The sequence below is a fragment of the Chironomus tepperi genome, unplaced genomic scaffold (assembly GCF_022539635.2).
Source record: "Chironomus tepperi strain 1889 unplaced genomic scaffold, CSIRO-AGI_Ctep_v1 contig_486, whole genome shotgun sequence".
NCBI classification, from domain to species: domain Eukaryota; kingdom Metazoa; phylum Arthropoda; class Insecta; order Diptera; family Chironomidae; genus Chironomus; species Chironomus tepperi.
The window spans coordinates 1,615,896-1,638,995 of NW_027226608.1; the positions used below are offsets into that span (position 1 = coordinate 1,615,896).

At 35.3% G+C, this 23,100-nt stretch overlaps 1 protein-coding gene across 10 annotated transcripts; it reads right to left on the bottom strand.

The window, feature by feature from the left end:
* Nucleotides 1-237: 237 nt before the first annotated feature.
* LOC139099803 (disco-interacting protein 2-like) lies at nucleotides 238-19,898 on the bottom strand. 10 transcript variants are annotated; one of them, XM_070652324.1, is made up of 16 exons: nucleotides 19,655-19,898; nucleotides 15,856-15,981; nucleotides 14,827-15,084; nucleotides 13,272-13,523; nucleotides 11,790-11,921; nucleotides 10,737-11,012; nucleotides 9,478-10,476; nucleotides 8,185-9,097; nucleotides 7,280-7,614; nucleotides 5,238-5,395; nucleotides 4,984-5,170; nucleotides 3,990-4,522; nucleotides 3,611-3,934; nucleotides 3,321-3,494; nucleotides 2,477-3,098; nucleotides 238-1,420 (listed from the first exon to the last, which is right to left on the bottom strand). In XM_070652324.1, exons 1-16 carry the CDS (start codon nucleotides 19,722-19,724, stop codon nucleotides 1,317-1,319), a joined length of 5,463 nt encoding a protein of 1,820 aa, XP_070508425.1. In that variant the 5' UTR covers nucleotides 19,725-19,898; the 3' UTR covers nucleotides 238-1,316. The 10 variants fall into 10 exon arrangements, with proteins under 10 accessions (XP_070508425.1, XP_070508426.1, XP_070508428.1 ...); XM_070652325.1 differs by having other exon boundaries at nucleotides 5,238-5,341; nucleotides 19,655-19,897; XM_070652327.1 differs by lacking the exon at nucleotides 11,790-11,921 and having other exon boundaries at nucleotides 13,329-13,523.
* Nucleotides 19,899-23,100: the final 3,202 nt, after the last annotated feature.

Genomic DNA, 23,100 nt, shown 5'->3' on the forward strand with positions numbered 1-23,100 from the left:
TGTCCCTTAGGCCACTGTCAACGCCAAGACGTAAAGGTGATCTGACGCTAACTTGAAAGGTGACATTGACACATTTTTATTAGATTTGCTTAGAGTGCCGCTCAGTTTAAGGTATGTGGGGCAAACATTTGATTTAAATTCTCCAGTATCACTGCAGTTACTTGTTTCGTCATGGATGGTGTTTTCCAGCTTTTTAACTGAGATGTTCATTTAAGGTCGATGGGTAATCTTGGAAACAAAAGCCTTGACAGATGCTCCATTAAGTTCTATTGAGATCTTTAGTATTTTGCAGCAGTGACTATGTTACCTTAGGTATCAATTATCATCCTATAGAACCATATTTTTCCATTCCATAGCTCCACCTTCTTAAAGAAACTCAAAAACCCAATTCAGAACCTCCGCATTGCATTCTTCATTGTGTATTCTACTCTAATCTATTATCCATGATTATTAATTCTATTTTCTATGCTTCATATTTCATGTTTTTTTTTTATAAATTGTAATATTCACTTATAAGCTTCTAAATTGTGTTCATGTTTTTACTTGATTATTAAATTTTTATTCTATTTTCTATTACATTGTGGGTTATGGGATGTGTAAGGTTTTGGGGTACAGTGGACATGATGAGGACTTGTCAAGTCATTGATTTTGCTACTTTTTGATGTTCCTATTTCATTTTGGATTGTTCAGGATTTCGGATATAATTTTTTTGACATGACCTGGTTCCTCATTATGTCCAGCATAGCCCATGGCCCACTAACGGTTTTTTTATATTTAAATCGGGCAGTATAAAAATTTTTATTTCATCTTATTTGCATTTTTACGTCAGAAAAAGGAAGGAAGGAAGTCATTTTTGTGTATCTCCGATTTCTGTGCCTTGTTGCTGCCTTTTTTGTAGATTTTTGAAGATTTTTTGAATTTTTGAAATCTTTCAAAATTTTCAAAATTTTCAAAATTTTTAAAATTTTCAAAATTTTCAAAATTTTCAATTTTTTAAAAATTTTCAAAATTTTTAAATTTTTTCAATTTTTTGTTAATTTTTGATCCTTTTTCTCCTATTTTTGTCCATCAAAATTCACTCACATTCCACAAAAACTGCTTATTATTAATTCCAATATTTAGGTATAGGCTATAACTACAAGGAATAACTGTAAATTGTTTTTTTGCTTCTTTTTTTCGTCATCAATAAATTAGAAATTAATAATAATAACTAGATATAAACTTCCATTTTTGAGGAAATAGGACATAAGATAGAGTATAAAAAAGAGCAAAAAAAATTATTATTGTTTTTAGAGAGATTTTTTGTGTGTGTGTGTTTACATATTGTATGCAACATAAATTGGATCTAGTTGATCGGCTAGGAAGCCATCGCGGAGATGCATTCGTTGCTTTTCACCACGACTGTTGATCGGGACGACACCTGAAATTGGAGATATTTTTGAGAATTATTATTATGTATTTTTAAGAACTGAACGTGTTCTTTTAAAACTGAACATGTCCCTTGAAACTGAACTTATTCCTTTAACTGAACGTATCCCTTAAACTAAACTAATCCTAAACCTAAAACTGAGCTTATTCTTTGAAATTGCAGCTTTAACCTGAACTTATTGCCATTCAAAACTGAACTTATCCCTTGAAACTAACATCCTAAACTGATGTTATCCCCCGAAATTGAATTTATTCCTTGAAACTGAACTTATTCTTTGAAATAGTCATTCTGAACTGAACTAATCCCTTGAAATTCTAAACTGAACTTATCTCTAGAATTTGTTTTTCTAAACTAAACTTATCCTTTGAAATTGTCCTTATAAACTGAACTTATTCCTTTATTTTTTTTTTATCTTAAACTAAACTCATGCCTTGGAATTGAACTTATCCATTGAAACTAAACTTATCCTCTGAAACTGGACTTATTTTTCGCAACAGCAGCTTTAACTTGAATCAATTTGCATTCTAAACTGAACTTATCCCTTGGCACTAAACGTATCCCTCAAAACTAAGTTTATCCTTTGAATCTGAACTTTTCCTTTAAAATTGCTACTTTAAACAGAAATTACTCCTTAAAATTGTCATTCTAAACTGAACTTGTCCCTTGAATTTGCCATTCTAAACTGAACTTGTCCCTTGAAATTGCCATTCCGAACTGAACTTGACTCTTGAAATTGCCATTCTAAAATAAACTTGTCCCTTGAAACTCCATTTTTAACTGAACTTATCCTTTGAATTTGCCATTCTAAACTGAACTTATTCTTTGAAATTTTCATTATAAACTAAACGTATCCCTTTGAACTAAACTTATCCCTCAGAACTGAACTTATCCTTTAAAATTGCAATCCAACCTGAATTTTCCTTTAGAACTCCATAAAAATTGCTGTTAAACAGAATTTATTTAATGAAAATTCAGTTTCTAATCGAACTTATCCTTTGAACTTCCCATCCCAAACTAAACTCATCCCCACAAAAACCATCAACTTACCCGGATCAACAATCACAACAACACCAACAATCAATTGATGTTCCTCAAGTACCGTACTCGTTATTAACGGCACCAAATCCAATGCTTCTGACTCATTACCATCTAATTCAGCAACAACTACAAGTAAATTTGTCCATGTAAATGTTGCACATTCAGCAATCTTTTTATGACATCTTAATACAGAATTTTCAATATCAATTGGATGATACATCATACCACGTAATGAAATAACTTCATCTAAAGCACCAACAACAAAGACAGCAACATGTTGCTCGGTTTCAGTCGTTGAGCAATTGTTTAATGATGATGATGATGTGATTGTACTACCCATACCCGTACTAAGTGATGCTGGTGTTGTTTGTGCTGCACCGCCTGTTGCTGTGTACATTTGATCATAACCGGGATCGATGTCGCGTGTTGCTGCGAGTGCTGGATGTGTCTCTTCGAGTAATGAATATGATTGTGAACATTCGATGCGACGTAGGAATCCTAAATAACCGGTACGGGCCCATGTTTCGGTTGTTGAACATCCTGTGACTAATTTTGCATTGAAATGGTCATTGTAGTCGGCTTCATCGCCGTAGATTGTGAAGTATCCACTGGAAGTGTGAGGTGATTGAACCTGGAAAGAGGGTTGAGATGTTTGAGGTTAGGTTTTTGAGGTTAGAACATGGTCAAAATTGGTCTAAATGCTCTAAATTGTCATAATTATTCAAAATAATTCAATTTTAAGCTATTCTACAAACAGGTTTTCCCTAATTCAATGATTTTACCCAAAAGGATAACCCAACCCATGACCCCTAAGACAACATGGTAAAATTAACCTAATCCAACATTTACTCACCCAGATTTCACCTAAATGTGACTCTCCACATTGACCCTTCGATTCAGCATTAGCAATGATTACTTTTAATCCAGGCAATAGCTTGCCTGACTCGACTAGGCACAATGAATTAGGTGCACCACGTTCAACTAAAGCTACACGATTATTGCGCAATGCGCGGAGATCCACATATACCTGAAAGAAGAAATGGAATTGTTAGGAAATTTGAGAATTTAAAAGGAAAATTTGAAGTTTTGATGGATTGAAGGTCAGGAGATAACCAGCCACTCCAAACCATCCACCATACTCACATTCGAACTTTCCGCCGAACTAGCTCCCTGAACACAAATAGCTGGATTAACACGACATCCAAAACTCGTCGATACACAACGATTATTAAGTCCAAGAGCTTGAAATAGCTTACAAAATTGTTGTGTCAATTGAACACGCGGTCGCTCTTCAGCCACAACAACACATGTCCTCACACATCCAAGATTAACATTACGCTGTTTTAATGTCTGTATTGAATTAGCTAAAGCTTTTGTACAAAGCTCAATTATTCCATATGAACAGAATGTATCACGAACACGATATTGGGATAGGGTTGAGAGCCACAGGGATGGATTAGCTTCAACCTGGAAGAAGACATGGTAAATTTTAGGTTATGTTACAAATTAGACCTAAACTCACCTCATAAGGTGCAATCAATATCGAATGATGTCCACTATAAACACTCAACAATGTCCACATACTAAATCCTAATCCACAATATGGATCTAAACACAATGCAACATGTCGCGATGGATATAACTCACATGCTAACTTAAGTGATGCACACAACGATGACAATGACTTATGTGACACAATAACACCACTTAATCGACCACATGTTGATACGGAAAAGTCTAAATAAGCTGTTGACTCGAGTGTTGCATTTGCTACGGCTGCTAATTTACGCTTTGGATTGTCTTCAATGTCTAGGATTGGTGGCCATGTCTTTGCATCGACTGACGATGCTGCTTCACGGGATTTTATTAGTTTGATTACACTTTGTATGGATAGAATCATTAGGGATTTTGATACTTCGACTATCATTTTGACAGTTGGAAGGGTCGTGATTAGATTTTGAGCGTGTGGTGGACGTATGACGACGGGTACGGCACCGATGTAGAGACAGCCGTAGAATGCGGCGATGAGATCGAGACCGGGTGGGAAGATGAGGGCTGAAATTGGAAGAAATTTTTAGAATTTTTGAGGTTAGGTTGAAAATTTTGAGGTTAGGTTGCATATTTTGAGGTTAAGTTGTAAATTTAGTCAAAATTTTGAGGTTAAGTAGCCAAATTTTGAGGTTAAGTAGCAATTTAGTCAAAACTTTGAGGTTAGATTGCAGATTTAGTCAATAATTTGAGGTTAAGTTAAAAATTTTGAGGTTAAGTTGCAAATTTAGTCAAAATTTTGGGGTTAAATTGCAAATTTAGTCAAAAATTTGAGGTTAAGTTGCAAATTTAGTCAAAATTTTGAGGTTAAGTTGCAAATTGGTCCAAATTTTGAGGTTAAGTGGCAAATTCAGTCAAATTTTTGAGGTTAAGTTACAATTTTTGAAGCTAAGTTGCAAATTTAGTCAAAATTTTGAGGTTATGTTCCAAAATTTTAGAGGTTATGTTGCCAAATTTTGATTCCTTACCAACATGATCCCCAGGATTAAGCTTTCCACGCTCTTGTAAGAGTGCAGCGACCTTCTCAGCACGCTTATGAAGCTCAGAACACGTAAGGGTCCTTGCGACAGTTCCTTTTGAATTCAGAAGGGTGTATAGGACGTGATCAGGTGATGAGTTGGCTCTCCATCTCAGGACTCCAGTGATTAGTTGATGCTGGAAGATTAAAAGTTGAAAATTGAGCAAATTCTGGATTTTTTGTGCATTTTTTTGAGAATCTCACCTTATTATCATCAGTAAATCCAAGATCCCGTCCCTGTGCAGCCGCCAAACGATTACCCTGCACCAAATTTCCAACAATCACAGAAGCTGGTCCCACGGATGCATCTGTTGCGAGTGAAGATGAAGCAGTTGAAGTGCCACATAGTTGCGACATTGAGCCTTGTTTTATTTTTTTAAATTTTTTTAACGGTTTTTTTTCGGCCATTTTTAAAAATAATTTTTAACCGATTTTAAAATTTCGAATTTTTTTTTTTTTTTCGGGTAATAATGAAAATTTTGTGTAATTATGAAAAAATTAATGGAAATTATAAGAATGAGAGACAGAGAGAGAGAGATAGAGAGATATTTTTGGAAATGACATGAATGTTAAAGGATGTACAAAAAAATGTTAATGAATTTTGTGAATTTATTTTAGTGAAAATGACATGAAATAAAATTAAAAAAAAATTAAGCAACAGCAAAATGTCAATGTGTTAGTGAGATAGCCGTTAAATTTTACAAAATTCAAATTCAAATTAACCGTTAAATTTTCAAAGTTCAAATTTAAATTAACCGTTAAATTTTTACAATTTCAAGAAGAATTTCGAATTTTTTTTGATTATTAATTTCATCCAAAAAGGTTGGTTAATTGTGAAAAAATTTAGTTTTTTTAAAAGGAAACATAAAAAGAGAAAAATAAGAAAGAGAAAATTTGATTTCAATTAGATTTTTTATTATTTTTTAATTTTGGAGGTTATTTAAATATTTAATTTTGGTTAGTAACAAACTAAAAAAGATCAAACTAAAGAATTGAGGATAAATTTGGAATCTAGCCAGGACAAATTTAGCCAATTTTTTGAGATTTTTGGATTTGAATGAATTGCGATTGGGTGACTGGGAGGATATTTTGAGGTTAGGATTATTAGAGGTTGGGTTGTTAGTAGACTGGACAACATGTTTCGAATAAGGAAGTGACTGAGATTGAGGACTTTTGATCAAATACCCTAACAGACAAAGAACATGCTGAATTCAATACCAGGACGGTAACTAAAAGCATTATCTGTGTCTGTTAGGGTTAGCGATGACGACAATCAGCCAGTCAATACAATTTTCGAACCATGTTCACCACAAATTGAAACCTTGACAGTAATCAACTCCGCAACCCTAATTTAATTAAGCAACCAACTAAAATAGCCAAAATTAGCTTTTTGATCACTTCATTGTAACTTTCTCGTACAGATATCGGTACACTAGTGACTAGGTACGACTATTGGTAATCAAAAAGCTAATTCCAATATATTAATGTACATTACCGCATCTACAAAACTAATTAATAAAGCCACTCCACACAAAAATTATAAAGAATAAATTAGTACAAAAATACCAAAAGCAAGAAGCTACAAAATGATGATGAAAGACAGGTGAATTAAATCGATCTAATTCGAAATTATAAAACAAGAATTGCGATAGAAATTTAAACGATAGAATTTAAGTACTGCAATGACTGATTTATGCTGACCTAGTCGGAACCAAAATCGGAACCAAAATCGGAACCGAAATCGGAACCGAGCTCGGAACTGGAATCGGAACCGAGCCCGGAACCGAGATCAGAACCGAGCCCGGAACCGAGATCGGAACCAAGATCGGAACCGAAATCGGAACCGAAATCGGAACCAAGATCGGAACTGTTTCCGGAACCGAGATCGAAACCGAAATCGAAACCAAAAACGGAACCAAAATCGGAACCAAAATCGGAACCAAAAACGGAACCAAGATCGGAACCAAAATCGGAACCAAAATCGGAACCGAGATCGGAACCGAAATTGGAACCGAGTCCTTGTGTTACTCACTAAATCAGTCAATTACAAACCAAATTTCTTCATAAAAATAAAAAGCTCAGCAATAGGATTACATCAAAAGAAAAATCATAAAGAAAATCCACATTTTTAGCAGATTTTTCATACAAAATCATAAAAAAACGGGAAATTCCTGATCAAATCTGTCGAATTTTTTACTTTCTGGCCGAATGTCTACATATAATCATAACCTAATAGCCGTACTCACCCTGATGAATGTCCCTAGGTTTTGGCAAGTTTGTCACACACGTGTGTGGACACATGAGAACATTAGCTGGATGCAGCGATCCTTCAAGGAATCTCCTTCGTGCCTCACACAAATGAATTCCACCAAGTGGAGTTTTCGGTAAGTGATTTGGTGGCACAAGTGCTAAACAATAGATTCCGACTTGATGTATTGAATCTACAGCTTGAAGGACACGTGACATCCATTGGAATGATTCTTCTTCACTACAGTCTGGACGCTGTTCGGCGATGACGCAGACGCGCTCGTCGCGGAGGACTTTGACTGAGAAGACGGCAATGCGGCCGCGGTAGATGAATCTGGAGGGGAAAAATTTGAGAGTTTTGAGGTTAGAATTTGGAATTTTGAGGTTAGAATTTGTAATTTTGAGGTTAGAATTTTCAAATTTTAAGATTAAGATTGGAACCGAGGCGGAACCGAGATCAGAACCGAGATCAGAACCGAGATCGGAACCGAGTCCGAAACCGAGTCCGAAACCAAGATCGGAACCGGGTCGGAACCGAAATCGGAATCAAAATCGGAACTGAAATCGGAACCAAGAACTTGGAATTTTGAGGTTAGAATTTTCTAATTTGTTGAGGTTAGAAGTTCCAAATTTTGAGGTTAGAATTAGACAATTTTGAGGTTAGAACTTGGAATTTTGAGGTTAGGACCTGCAATTTTGAGGTTAGAAGCTCCAAATTTTGAGGTTAGAATTTGCAATTTTGAGGTTGGAACTGTCAATTTTGAGGTTAGAACTTGGAATTTTAAGATTGGTTCCAGATTTGAGTTAGAACTTTCAATTTTGAGGTTAGATTTTTCAAGTTTTGAGGTTAGAATTTCCAATTTTTGAGGTTTGAACTTCCAAATTTTGAGGTTATGTCACTCACCTCATAGGTTCAACAGCCAGTACAGTCGCAATTATATCATCAGCATTATGTTTCCTTCCACTAACAGTCATCAAGCCATCCTTAGATCCACAGACAAACACCAACCCTCCAGGTCCCAAGAACCCAAGCAATCCACTTCTCACATATGGATCATCTCCAATAGGCTTCAAACTCAAGTCCAAATCCTTTGAACTATTATGTGATCCCATTGTTGCCGTTTGTCCAGCTACGATCGGTGGTGTTGTATCAATTAATGGCAGTACTTTAAATGTTGAATTTGACAGTCCATCAAGTCCAAAATATCCAGTTCCAGTTGATCCTGATGTCACACAAATCTCACCAACTTCATCTGTCTTACAGAGTATTGGTGGACCTTCTGGCTTAACGACAATCATACTTGCACCGGGCATGACTTGACCACAGTCCTGAAGTGTCAGTGACGTCAATGAATCCTCAGAATCAACACGTACGACACCATGTGACAGTGCCGACATCGACAACACACCACGTCCAGTTGTTGCTGTTCCTTGATTATAGGACATGTTGCCACGTCCCGGTCGACGCAGCGCAACTGTAAATATCTCACTACTTGATGCACATGGACATATTGCATCACTTCTGAGTCCTTTGGCTGAAAATACACTCAGGAATTGATCACATGATGATAATGACCATGGATTAGCTCCATCAGCAACAAGTAGCATCCGCAATGATGATAAATTAATGTCTTTATGATCTTTTGTGGCTAAAAGTCCCCAATGAAGATCACGTGACTTGACAAGACAACATGATGTACGATATTTTGTTATTAATTGCATCCATGATGATGGACGTAGTTTCATGAGTGCATATGGAATGAATAAGACGTGCATACCGTTGAGGACGCTTGTAAGGACAGCGTGCCAAAGTCCAACTGGAAGTAAAAAGGGGAAATTTTGAGGTTAGAATTTTTTTTGAGGTTATGTCCTGAATTTTGAGGTTAGGACTCTAAATTTTGAGGTTAAGACTCTAAATTTTGAGGTTATTTCATGAAATTTGAGGTTAAGAGTCTTGATTTTGAGGTTAAAACTCAAGATTTTGAGGTTATGTCCTGAATTTTGCGGTTAAGTATTGAATTTTGAGGTTAAGAATCTAGATTTTGAGGTTAAGTCTGGAATTTTAAGGTTAGGACTCTAAATTTTGAGTTTATATCCTGAATTTTGAGATTATATTGCTAAATTTTGAGGTAATACTGCTGAATTTTGAGGTTATGTTCCGAATTTTGAGGTTAGAATTCAAAATTTTTTACGTTACCTTCTCGTTTGAAATCCAGCACACAAACAATCGTCTCTCCCTCAGTATAATGACAAGCCATGGTTAATGCACGACAGTGTTGTATCATTGACTGCCTGGTCACCGTAACTCCCATCACTGATCCTTCCTTATCCGTTGTATATTCAATATAAGCCGTTGCATCTTCCGTCAATCGATTAGATTGTGGATTATAGTCTTTTGGTACCTTTGGAAGATGTTCAGTAACAAACCAATGAAGACGTGGCCATCCTTTGAGTTTTGCAACATCACCGGTTGTTGATTTTGGTAGACCTTTAAGGCATGCTTCCGATGTAAGTGCAATTTGTACACCACATGATGAGAGTAGAAAGCCAACCTGTTGTGGCGGTGTATCACTAGTACTTAATGGCAGTTCTATTGGTATTGGTACGACACCGCAAAACATGCAGCCATACCATGCGGTAATGAAGTTTAATGGATCAGCATTTGGATAGACTAAAGCAACACGATCGCCAGGCTTAAGTTTAATCTGTTCAGGTCCTTTACTGAATAGCTTCGTTGACAATGCGTGGGCAATTTTTTGGGCACGTGACAGCAACTTGCCATAGGTCAAAGTCGTTGTCATTTTACCATTTGGATCCAGGACAGTTGCCATTGGTGCCTTAAAACTGGACGTTCCATATCTTTGTAGTGCAGCTTCTAATGTCCTTGGCAGTCCCGATGTGATGACAAGCTGTTCACCCTGTACCGGTGTCATTGTGGCACCTTCCGGACGCGGTGCATTTGGATCTTTTGTATTTGCAGCTATTTCAAGCTCAATGTCATTGTCTTCATAAAATTCTGGAAGTGGACGACGTTTTGGACGTTTAAGGGTGTTGAGGAGTTGCTGGATTTTAGCTGAGACTTTCCATCGGCCAGCTGTTGATGTGTCACCGGGTTCCGATGAGGATAGATTAACATAACGTGTTACACGATCGGCTCCATGACGGGAACTGTTGAACTGGGTTATGTCTGGTTGATCTACAATGAAATTTTGATTTTTAAACGGTTTTTTAACATTTGAAATTTTTAACGGTTTTTTAAAATTTGAATTTTTAACGGTTTTTTAAAATTTGAATTTTAACGGTTTTTCAAAATTTGAAATTTTTAGCGGTTTTCCAGAATTTTTAATAATTTTTTAAAATTCAAATTTTTAACGGTTTTTTGGAATTTTAAATTTTTAACGTTTTTTCAAAATTTGAATTTTTAACGGTTTTTTAAAATTTGAATTTATTACTCACTTCGTCCAACACTCGTAATACTCAAATCACTAAGTTCAGTCGCATAATCATAACCAGGTGGCGGTGCAATGGTCCGTGCATGTGCAGGCGGACTTCCAGTTGAACTTGTATCACTAATTTGTTGTGCACTAGCTTGTGATCGTCGATGATCACGTGATGATGATGGAAGCTTTAGTTGCTCTCGGGTTGACACAACGTGATCTTTTGGAAGATTATAGCCAATATCGTGATCTGGTGTTGAAATATTTTCCGGTGTTGATTCTTCGGATGTTGAATCTGGAATGAGGAAGGAAGATAAAGACATTGAGGTTAGGGTTGTGTGATTAGACAGTGGGTTTTGAGTTCAATGAGATTGATTTGATGGAAATTTTAGCAAAAATGTGATCAAACTCTACTATGACGGAGATGAGTAAGTTCTGCTCGACCCGAGATGACAAAAAGTCAGCTCTACCTGAGATGACAAAAAGTCAGCTCGACCTGAGATGACAAAAAGACAGCTCGACCCGAGATGACCAAATTTCAGCTCGACCCAAGATGACCAAATGTCAGCTCGACACAAGATGACCAAAAGTCAGCTCGACCCGAGATGACCAAAAATCTGCTCGACCCAAGATGACCAAAAGTCAGCTCGACCCGATATGACTAAAAGTCAGCTCGACCCGAGATGACTAAAAGTCAGCTCGACCCGAGATGACTAAAAGTCAGCTCGACCTGAGATGACTAAAAGTCAGCTCGAACTAAGATGACCAAAAGTCAGCTCGACCCGAGATGACTAAAATTCAGCTCGACCTGAGATGACCAAAAGTCAGCTCGAACTAAGATGACCAAAAGTCAGCTCGACCCAAGATGACCAAATGTCAGCTCGACCCGAGATGACCAAAAGTCAGCTCGACCCGAGATGACTAAAAGTCAGTTCGACCCGAGATGACCAAATTGTTTAAGCAATTTTCTCAAAAATCTCCACCAAATCTCCAAACCAAATTTAAATTTAAAATTTCCGTTACATAATTTTTGTCAAACAATTCAAAAAAGAGAAAAATGTGCAAAATTTACCTGAATCTTGTTCGTCACCGCGCTCAGGACTTCGATTAAAAACCGATGAGCGCTTTGACGGCATTGGTAGACTTGGCTTTGGACGATTTTTGAGTGCAGCCAAAGCTTGCTGAACAGCTTCTTGTCTAACTTCTATTCTCATTAGTTAATATTTTTTGTGTTATTTTTGCAAGCATGATTATTGAATTAAATGGTGATGATTTTTGTGGGGTGGTGATGATAATCAGCATAGATGTGCCAAAAAAGGCAATGAACGTGTGTGTAGATGAATTTAAGATGAAGGCAGAAGACACAGCAGCGAATAAAAAAAAATTGCAAAAAAATAGAAAAAAAAAAATTGAATGAAAATTTTTTTCTCACTGAATTTATGGATGGATATACAAAATATTCTGTAGTTCTTTTTAGAATAGAGTAAGATGTGAGTTGAATTTTAAAATTTAGTTTTTGTTCTTTTATTGATTTCGGAAAGGCTTGATCTTGTTAGTGAAAAGAAGCTTTTGGTTATTGAATTTTATGTTAGTTTTTGAAGTTTTTTTTTTTGCTTTAGTTTGCTTAAGGGTGGAGTTAGTATGGATTTTTATTAATCAGCTCGACCGCTCGACCCGAGAGGATCTAATTTTCAGCTCGACCCGAGATGACCAAATTTTCAGCTCGACCCGAGAGGATCGAATTTTCAGCTCGACCCAAGAGGATCTAATTTTCAGCTTCACCCAAGAGTATCTAATTTTTAGCTCGACCCAAGAGTATCAAATTTCAGCTTGACCCAAGAGGATCTAACTTTCAGCTCGACCCGAGAGGATCTAACTTTCAGCTCGACCCAAGAGGATCTAATTTTTAGCTCGACCCAAGAGGATCTAATTTCAGCTTGACCCAAGAGGATCTAATTTTCAGCTCGACCCAAGAGGACCTAACTTCAGTTCGACCCGAGAGGATCTAATTTTCAGCTTGACCCAAGATGAGCTAACTTAAGTTCGACCCAAGAGGAACTAATTTCAGCTCGATCCGAGAGGATCTAATTTCAGCTCGACCCAAGAGGATCTAAATTTCAGCTCGACCCGAGAGGATCTTACTTTATCTCAACCCGAGAGGATCTAATTTCTTCTGCTCGACCTGAGATGATCTAATTTTCAGCTCGACACAAGAGGATCTAACTTTCAGCTCGACCTTAGATGATCTAATTTCTTCAGCTTGACCCGAGATGACTTAATTTTCAGCTCGACCCGAGATGACCGAATTTCCTCCCAAAAGCTTCTTTTCACAGTTCTAAAATCACTTTCTGATCTAATTCCTTAAAGATTGTTCCTATAAATCACATAAAAATCCTATTATAGCATATAAATTCAATTTCTCTAAAGGTGCGCAATGTTAAAACAATAAATGAAGTAAATTTCTAGCATATAAAGTCATTAATTATTCATAATATCAAGTAAGTCATCATGCATTCATGCAAAAACAAAGTCAAAATCAACATAAAGTCATTACCGCTCGTGTATCTCGCATCGTGGTGCCGTCCAGACCGACTTCTATGCTTAACCTCACCTTTAGTCGGCGACTGTAGCTGATCAATGTGTTGTGATGGCACATTATGCTGTATTATTGTCTGCGGTTGTTGTTGTTGTGTACGATACACAATTGTGGCTTGTTGTGGCTGTGGCGGATGTGTGACAGCAACGTGCTTCTGTGCTGAGAGGAGCTTTTGTGCTACAAAGTGCTGTTGCTGTCGTTGAAGTTCGGCTGGATTTTTGAGATTTTTTGGGAATTTTTTTGTGGATTTTTTTAAAAAAAAAAATTAAAAAAAAAGAAAAAACAAACAAAAAAAAAGTTGTAAAATTCAAATCATAAAAAGGATAAGTTTTGGCATCGATGGATATGAAATAATGAAATTATTAAGCGACGGAGGAAGTTGAACGAGGATGGAAATGAAAATGATTTTTGATAATTTTTGAATCGAATAAATTTTTTAAATTTTGGAAAAATGTGAGAAAAGTTTGTGAATTTTGATGAGATTTTTACAAAGAAAATTGAATGTTTTTTGAACATTTTTATATTTCTGAATTTTATCTATTTAAAAAATTTCAATTTAAGGTGTCATAATGTTTAAACTTTAATATATTTCAAGAGATTGAAAAAAATTGTAAATAGTTGGAAAAGGAATTATTAAAAAAAAAATTAAATTGAGAATTTTGAAATTTAATTAAACCTCAATTTTGAACAGAATCGTTTTTTGAAAATAATTAAAAACTTTAAAAAAAATTGAAAAATTAAAAAAAAAATAAAATTTGAAAATAAAATTTTTAATTTTCCTATAAATTTTCATTTGGAAATTATAATAAATTGAACATAAATATTGAATTGCATTAAAAAATTTAAAATTGTTCAATGAAATGTTATAAAATCTAAATTTCAATAAAAATCGCTTTTTCAGATTCAATTTCATAATATTTAAAAAAAAAAAAAACTTCCAACCAGAGTGTGGCCGTCTCAAATTCGAGTTTTTCGACATTAGATTGTCGAAAAATTCAAACATTTCGAACTCAATTTATTTTAAAATACAAATTTCCGTTACAAAGAAAAGTAAAAGTAACGGTCAAAAAAAATTTAAAATTTAGCGGCCAAAAATTTTTTTAAAAAAATTAACGGTCATTTTTGAAAGCCACACTCTTGTTCCAACACTTATCGATCACATTTATACAAAACTATACAACACAGTCCCGACAGGGCCCAATCATCGTACAGTGGATCAACTGGACCATCAATACAGAGACCCAAAAAATAAGTTCTTAAATCACACTAAATGTCTACAAATATTCTACAAATAAATCCACAACAATACCTAAATCTATTAATTAAGTTAAAAATTAGTAGTGAAGTTAATGAGAAGTGCCAAAGAATCCACAAAACTACTCAAGTGCTTCAATTTACTTTCAATAAAAAAACTCAAAAATTCATCATGCAAATCCAAGTCATGCAATTTTGCGCCCCATTAAAAGAACTGCTTAACAGTCAGTCAGTCAGACATCAAGTATCAAGTCAGTACCTGAATGATATCGCTTCTCATTGTGCGTGACTCTCTTCTGTCCATTCCGTCGATGTTTACCTTGTCCCGTACCATCTTTCGTATGATGATGATGATGATGATGATGTGCAACAAGTGGCGGTTGATTGACATAATTATGTTGCTGTTCAGCACCGCTACGACGTGAACCGGACGATGATGATGCCGGTGCAGCATGTGAACATTGTGAATTGCCACTATTGTTGGCATTAACGTATGAGTTTACATAGTTGTGGGTGTCTGGACCATGATTAATATGAAGGGGTTGAGGGGGAGGGGTTAGGGGATTAGTGTGAGGGAAAGAGAGAAAGAGAGAGAGAGAAAAATACACAAAAATAATGTTAGTGAAAAAGTGAAAAAATCCATCACCAAGAATTAATTGAGTAGCATAGCTTGTTACTCGAGAGATTGAGGTTATGTATATGAGATTCAAACAGGGGTTTTGAGGTTATGTTGGGTTTTTGGGCTGATTAAATGGTCAAAATTGACTGAATTTGACAAAAAAATCCATTAAAATTAGACCGAAATTTTACTAAAAATCGGCCTAAATTTGACCAAAAATCGACCGAAATTTGACTCAAAATTTGACCAAAATTCGACCGAATTCTGACCAAAATCTGACAAAAATCTGACCAAAAATCCCCAAAAATCCGTATATAATTGTCTAAAAATACCCGATAGCCAGCTGGTCTACAATATTTAATAGCCATACTTAATAGCCTCAATATCCGACACCGTATGTGCTAATAAATTAATCCACAACATTTAATTAATCTCTGCTTAGCAGCAAATCTTCACCCGAAGGTCAGTCGTAGAATTATTTTTAACTTTTTTTCATGATTTCCTCTCAAAATGCTCCCGTGTGGCTGTATATCGTCGATACACAATAGAGCAATAAGAAAAATCTGCTCAAAAATCAGCTTTTCAGGCTTAATATTCCGTTCATTATTCAAATTTTAAATGCACACAGCAAACAGAAGCAAAAAATTGATCACGAAATGCGAAACTCACCTTGACCTTGACTTGATGCGTTGCCATTGTTGTTGTTATTTGTGCTGCCAGTATAAGCTGTGGCACTCAGGTATGGCGCGAGTAGACGCTGACGCTTCTTTTCGTATCCTTTTTGTGTTATGTCGCCTGTGTGAAAAATTAATATGGAAATATTGATTAGAAATGGTTTACATTTTTTGAGGTGATGCTTTATAATTGAGGTGTTGCTTTAAAAATAAGTCGTGGCTTTAAAATTGAGTCAATGCTTTAAAGTTTTGCTTCAAATTTGAGACATTGCTTTGGAGTCTTGCATCAAAATTGAGTTATAGCTTTGAAGTCTTGCTTCAAAATTAAGTCATTGATTTGAAGTATTGCTTCAAAATTAAGTCATTGCTTTAAAGCATAACTTCAAAATTAAGGTGCAGCTTTGAATTACGATTCAGAATTGAGTCATAGATTTGAAGTTTTGCTTCAAAATTGAGTCGTTGCTTTGAAGTCTTGCTTCAAAATTGAGTCATTGCTTTGAAGTTTTGCTTCAAAGTTAAGTCACTGCTTTGAAGTCTGGCAAAACATTGTGCTGCTAAACTTTTGAGTCATTGCTTTAAAAGTGAAGCCAAGCATTGCCTCAAAACAAAATTGTCGCTTTTTAAAGCTTCGCTTCATAAAACACCAAAAAAAGCATATTCAAGTCATGCACATTCTCTCCAAAAAGAAAGTCTGCAGCTGCCGACTGCACTTGAAAATTTAGCACGCCTTTTAATAATTCAATAAAGATGTTAACATAAAAATTGCAGAACATTTGTTCCAGCATTGCATGAATTTATAGACCTGATGAGCACGTGTTGCAATATTAAACTTTTTTTTTAAATTTCTCATTATACATTGTTGTTGTTGTTGGATGTGCTGTGCAGTTAGAGAAAATTGAAGTCATTTAAGCATTTAATTACATGAGTTTAGTTTATAGCAGGGGTGGACAACCTGTGTGACGCGACACGCAACTGTTGCTTGTGAAATGTCATGAGCCGTATGCCGTATGCGGTTTTGATCGAGGCTTATCTCCAATGTGTGCCAAGAAGCAAAAAAGGTTGTCCACCCCTGGCTTAGTGAAATGGAATTAATGAACTCATTTTTACAGAGTACAAAGAGATTGTTGGAACTAAAATGACGACCTGGACTAGTCAAAAATTTCATGAACAGCCTCAACTGGTCCGTACCAAGCTCAGCACACAGGCTTTCCACCACAACCTCAATATAATGAGCCTGCAAAATGGCTACGTTGACTACAAACTTGCATAATTTTTTGTGACAATAAGAACTATTCTTCTGCCCACATGCTGCTCATGTGCATGTCTGATGAACGTAATTTTTTATTTAAACATGACAAAATATATAGCTGTGCAGATAGTCTCTGCAGTGGTGGAAATGAGAATGATTTAGAATTTGTAGGTAAAGTTGGGAGTGTGTGAAGTTGGATGGGTAGAATGAATATTTGATAGAATTGAGTCGATGCTGCAAGGTTGAGGCGATGCTTTAAAATCGAGTCGTTGCCTCAAAATTTCATCAATCTTTTTTTTTTTAAACAAAATTAAAGCGTGGGTTTGAATTTAATTCATTGCTTCAATAGTGAGTCGTTGCTTCAAAAGTGAATCATTGCTTCAAAATTAATTAATTGCCTCAAAATTAATTCTTTGCATCAAAACTAAGTCGTAACTTCAAAAGTAATTCATTGCTTTAAAATTAAGTCGTCGCTTCAAAACTAAGTCGTCGCTTCAAAACTAAGGCATTGCTTCAAAATTAAGTCGTTGCTTCTAAATCAATATTAAGTTGCAAAATTTCAAAATTGTCAATTAAATCTGAATTTTTCAGTTCAATGTCCCCAAAAATTAAAAATATCCTCACCAACCCACACCGTCACTCTAAATTCACAATCAAATAATCAAAAAAGCCTCATTAATTCTCGTCTCACTTTCTCACTTTTTATCAACTCACGAATCTACGAATCCAAGCGTTAATAGCGCAATGATCTTCTTCTTAACATTCAAAATAATCAGGTTTCGAGGCGTTGGATATGACAAATAAAGAATCTCATTCTATTATGACAAATATCTCACATTTCAGCATTTTATCTCGTTCATCATTAGACTCTCGCGATACTGTCGAGCTACTTTACACTTACTGACTTGCTTACTTCTTTTTATTTTATTACATTATCGCACATCATAAAAGAAAGTTTCGTTATTTACAGCTGCATTCAATATTGTCAATGTAAGTCTTAAATGTGATAATGAAGTCGAATGACTGACAGTTGATGGATATCCAATGATATGCTGGGTGTGGTGTGAGTTTATGGCGCATTTTATGGGGAGATTGTGGAGAAAATTGAGGAATTTTTCTCACAATAAAATTGAAAAAATTTGAGATTTAGGGTCAAACTGTGACGTCATTTATGATCAATTCCCTAAAAATATATTCAATTCTACATCAGTGGGTGGCAACCTGTGTGCTAAGGCACATATTTTGGCAAGAATTGACCAAAATATTACGCGGCAAACGGTTAATTACCAAAAAATTGTGAGGACACATTCGAGTGTCACACCACACCTGTTGCGCAACATTATGTCGCGACACATAAGTTGCTTATCAGTGTGTCACATTACACAAGCTATCCACGACTGTTGCACGTCACACATGTTTCTCACCACTCTTTTGCGTCACATATGTTGCTAACAACTGTGTCGTGCCACAAAAATTGCCCAAAACCGTGTCACATCTCACAGGTTGTCCACAACTGCCCTACACAGCAACAAATTCACTTCATTTAATTCCACTTTATCATACATATTTTTATTATATTGTAAAGTAGAAGTAAAAAAGCGAAAAAAAATGTGTAACGTGAGATGCATAAATTAACACAGTTTGATGTGTGCTGTGCGATAATTATTGTAGTGTGTTAATTATTAACGATAACGAATTTGAGTCATAAACATAAATTTCATATTTTTTCGTTATTGTTTCTGTTGCTGTTTGCTGCATTTCTTCGTCTTTTCTTTGACACTGTTTAGTCGGTTTCTTGATTTGGTGATGGAATTTTTGTTGGATAGGGGAATGTGATGGAATGGAATTTTTGAAGCGACGACTTTGTTTTGAGGGGGAAGTTCAATTTTGAGTCAATGACTTGTTTTTGAAGCAATGTCTAAATTTTAATGCAACAATTTAAATTTGAAGAACTAATTATTTTTTAAAGCAATGACTTCCTACTCAAGCAAGACTTAAATTTGAAGCAAAGTTTTATGTTTGAAGCAATGCTGTAGATTTGAAGCAATGATCCAAATTTAAAGCATTAATCTTAATTTGAAGCGTCGATCTAAATTTAAAGAATCAATTTGAATTTAAAGCATTGATTTAACTTTAAAGCGTTGATTTAAATTTTAAACGTTGATTTAAATTTAACGCATTGATCCAAATTTGAAGCATTGATCCAAACTTGAAGCATTAATTTGAATTTGTAGTGAAAAATTAGAATTGAAGCAAAGATTCAAAATTGAAGCGATGACTTAGAATTGAAGCATAGACTCCAGTTTAAAGCAGAAAGCTAATCTTAAGTAAGTCTTTGATTTTAAGGCAATGACTCAATTATGAATCAATAACTCAGTTCTAAAGCAATGCTTCAATATGACTCCATTCTTTAGTGATGGTACCAGACTGAGTCTTAATACCAGACTCACAATCTTAAGCAATGCCTCAATTTACATGAAGCTTTACCACCCAAACCGTAAATATCATTACAAATTAGTAAACAATTCATCATCATCTAACTCACCTTCCGACAATTCCAGTTCCAATTCAGCGAGTTTCTCTCGCACGTCATCGGGCAGTGTTGAGACATCCATGTCAGCAGATTCTTAACTTAAATTCTGGCTCTAATTTAATTTCTTAATTATATTCTCCTCGCCTTTTATTCTATCCACAAAAAACAGCACACACCAGTCAGTTCCGGTGGATTTGATCTGTGGCTTCTTTTTCGGATGAAAAACTAAAAAAGTGGAAAAATTCAAAAAAATTAATCAAAAATTGAGCTACAAAATCTAAGCTTGCTGTTATTTTTAATCATTTAGTGACTGCATAAATATTTTTTACTACATGGCTGTTTGTGCCTACACATGAGTCTGTTGAGAGATTTTTTTGTTGTTGTTTTCAGGTTGAGATATTTTGTCGCTTTTTTTGTGCTGCTTATTTAAGTGTGAATTTCATAATTTTTTAAATTGTAATTGAAATTGAAATTAAAGTGGAGGTTTTAGATGTGGATTTTTGGAACATTTTGTGTTTGTAGCTGAGTATGTGCTACTTGAATGTATTGCTTGCTCAACTAGAGGCAGTAATTAGAACATACTTTAGATTACTCAGCCCATATCCAAGAAGATAGTACGCTCAACACCCTAAATCACTACACATGCATATAAGGCTGATATCTGAGATCAGTCATAACATAAAAGCTGATTGCTTGAAACTGGCAAAAGGAATAGATAATGGTTCAGATCCCAAGCGACACAAATGAAGAAGACTTTACTATAGAGCTTCTAATGGTCCGTTAAACCTATTTTTTCAACATTAAATGATGATCATATGGACGCTAAATTGAAGGCTTCCATTTTCAACTCAGATTCGATCACAAGAAAAATCTAGTCAGATTCGGATGCTTTTTCGCTGTTTTTTAGACATACCAACTCGTGAACTTATAAAGCATAATTGGTAATTGGCAAGCGGTAGCCAGCGATAGAGCCAACTTCAGGAGCCGAATGAGAGATGCCATTTATCACACTTGATCTGTACTTCCAGCGAAGTAAGTGAGTAAGGAACTCGTGAACATACACACGATACACAAATTGTGGCTAGGTATATTAAAATGGTATATTCTGGGTCATGCAATTGTGCAGTGTTGGAAAAACTGATCAAAATTGTGTAAAGTTCATTAAAAACAGATTAGTCAATATTGCCAAGTTCTGATTCATCAATTTGGACCCAATTCTTATATTATCATGAACCCAAACCATCATGAACACATCCAGTTAGATCCTGACGTCATCCCACCCCAAATCAACGTATTCAACGTCTCCAATCCAATGTTAAGCAAATTATTAAGCTCCAAATTGCATCAATCCACCCAATATCCACCCCAACAACCTCAAAAGACAACCTTCCTTTTATCATTCAATTTAAAGCAACAAAAGTCAAACAATTGACAAACAAATCGTGTTCGCAGAAATTAAATAATTGATAAGAACAAATGCTTAAAAAAAGAAACATCGAATTTCGGATCGAAGGTCGCACAAAATGTGCTGCCATAAAAAGAATTAAAATTGATTTGATTTTTTTGCAGTTTCTTTTTACGTTCTTAATTATTTGAGACGATATCTGTGGATGTTGATGGAATTTCCGGAGAGTTGTGATGTGATGATGTTTAGAGTTGAATTTTGGACAGGATTTGTGAGGAAATTTGTGGTGAAATTGATGTTATTTGGATAAGGATGGAGTTGATTGGGTTTTGTGGATGTTTATGGATTGTTGGGATTTAACTTTAGGTCTACATAGGGCATTATTGGAACTACAGGGAACAGTTGAGAATGCCAAGTGCAAATCTACCAAGATAAACTGACACACAAGACATACAAGAGACATTAGAGACACAAGATACAAGACACCCCGTAAACTCCTCAAAACTACCCCAAATCTTCCCCTAACATTCAAAAACCTCTCAAAACTCAACCTTACAAAAATCTAATAAATCAATTAAATAAAAAATAGAAATTTAAAGACCATAAAAAGAGAGAGACATAAAAACGGAACTTCCAACAAGAACTAAAAGAAACACGGTCAGAACCATTTAAATAACAAAAGACAATCCACTAAAAAAAGAACTAGAACTGTTAAGTGAAGGGTGAGAAAAAAAATCATTTTTTTTCTTGTGTGAAGTAACAAACAAAACAGAAGAATAAGAGAGCAATAAAAGTTGTTTTTGGATGGGGGGACTGTACGAAAATGATGTCACTTCTGGCAGTTTTTTATGAACATTTTTGAGGTTAAGAATCCAAAAATTCCGAATTTTGAGTTACATCACTTAGAAATGCACTTCAAAAATTCAAATTCTAATTTTAAAATTGACGTCATTAATGAATGCAACCCAAAAATCTCAACTGCTAAAAACTGACGTCATTTGGTTCTCGTCCCCAAAATTGAATAAATCTGGATTTCCTGGATTAATCCCGGATTTCAGTACATTTCGAACTGAAAATCCTTGACGTCACTTTCAAATTCCCTCCACAAAAAAAATTGATTTCTCCTTTATTTCCTCCTTTCTCTACTCATTTAAAGTGGTTGTGCATCCAATAAAGTCAATATCAATAAAAGAATCAAATAAATGATGAAAAAGCAAGGCAAGGCAAGGCAAAGCAGCAAGAAGGAAGAAGAAGGCAAAGAAGAAAATAAGACAAAGACAACAAAGAAAGTTGAAATAAAAGTAAGAACGAACGAGTTCTTCGAGATGAATGTTGAATAATGGATATAAGTTAAATTGTGAGGAACACGAACAAAGAAAAGTGAAAAAAAAAAATTGGAAGCAAATTGAAACGTGTTTTAATCAATTTTATGTGTGTGGAGTTTATGGGATGATTGGGGATGAATTGGGGATTAAAGGCCAGGCTAGACTGTGTCTTGTGTCTTGAAATCTTGGTATCTTGGTGTCTCTTGTGTCGCTTGTGTCGTTTGTGTCGCTTGTGTCTCTTGAGAAAATGGAGTAACAAAATTCTGTTGCGTGACACTTGATCAGACCCTTCACAAATTGTCGTTAACCTAATTTTAATTCCGTCTTTTTTGTTCCTTTCTTTTTCCATTCAAGTGGCTTCTTTTAATTAAACAAGGACTTCAGATTTTTCTTTTTAAATTCACACAATTGTGGTTGTGGAACAAAAGGCAAAATTCATGTTCGGTCAACCTTAATTGAACCTTTAATAATTCAATTTTCCCAACTGCTATTCATATCCATTGAGTTATGCTGAAAGTTTTTCTTCTCAATTTTCTTTGCAAAAAGTTTGATTGTTTCAAGGATATGATCTGCAAGATGTGGGAGGAAGGTTTTGTGGAATTATTTGAATTTTTGATTATTAATTAATCTGATGACTTTGAAGTCTGTTTAGAATTCAGCAGAGTCCGACGCCTTCAGTCCTGTCACCACTGAACCACACATCAGACATTACCAAATCCAACATATTC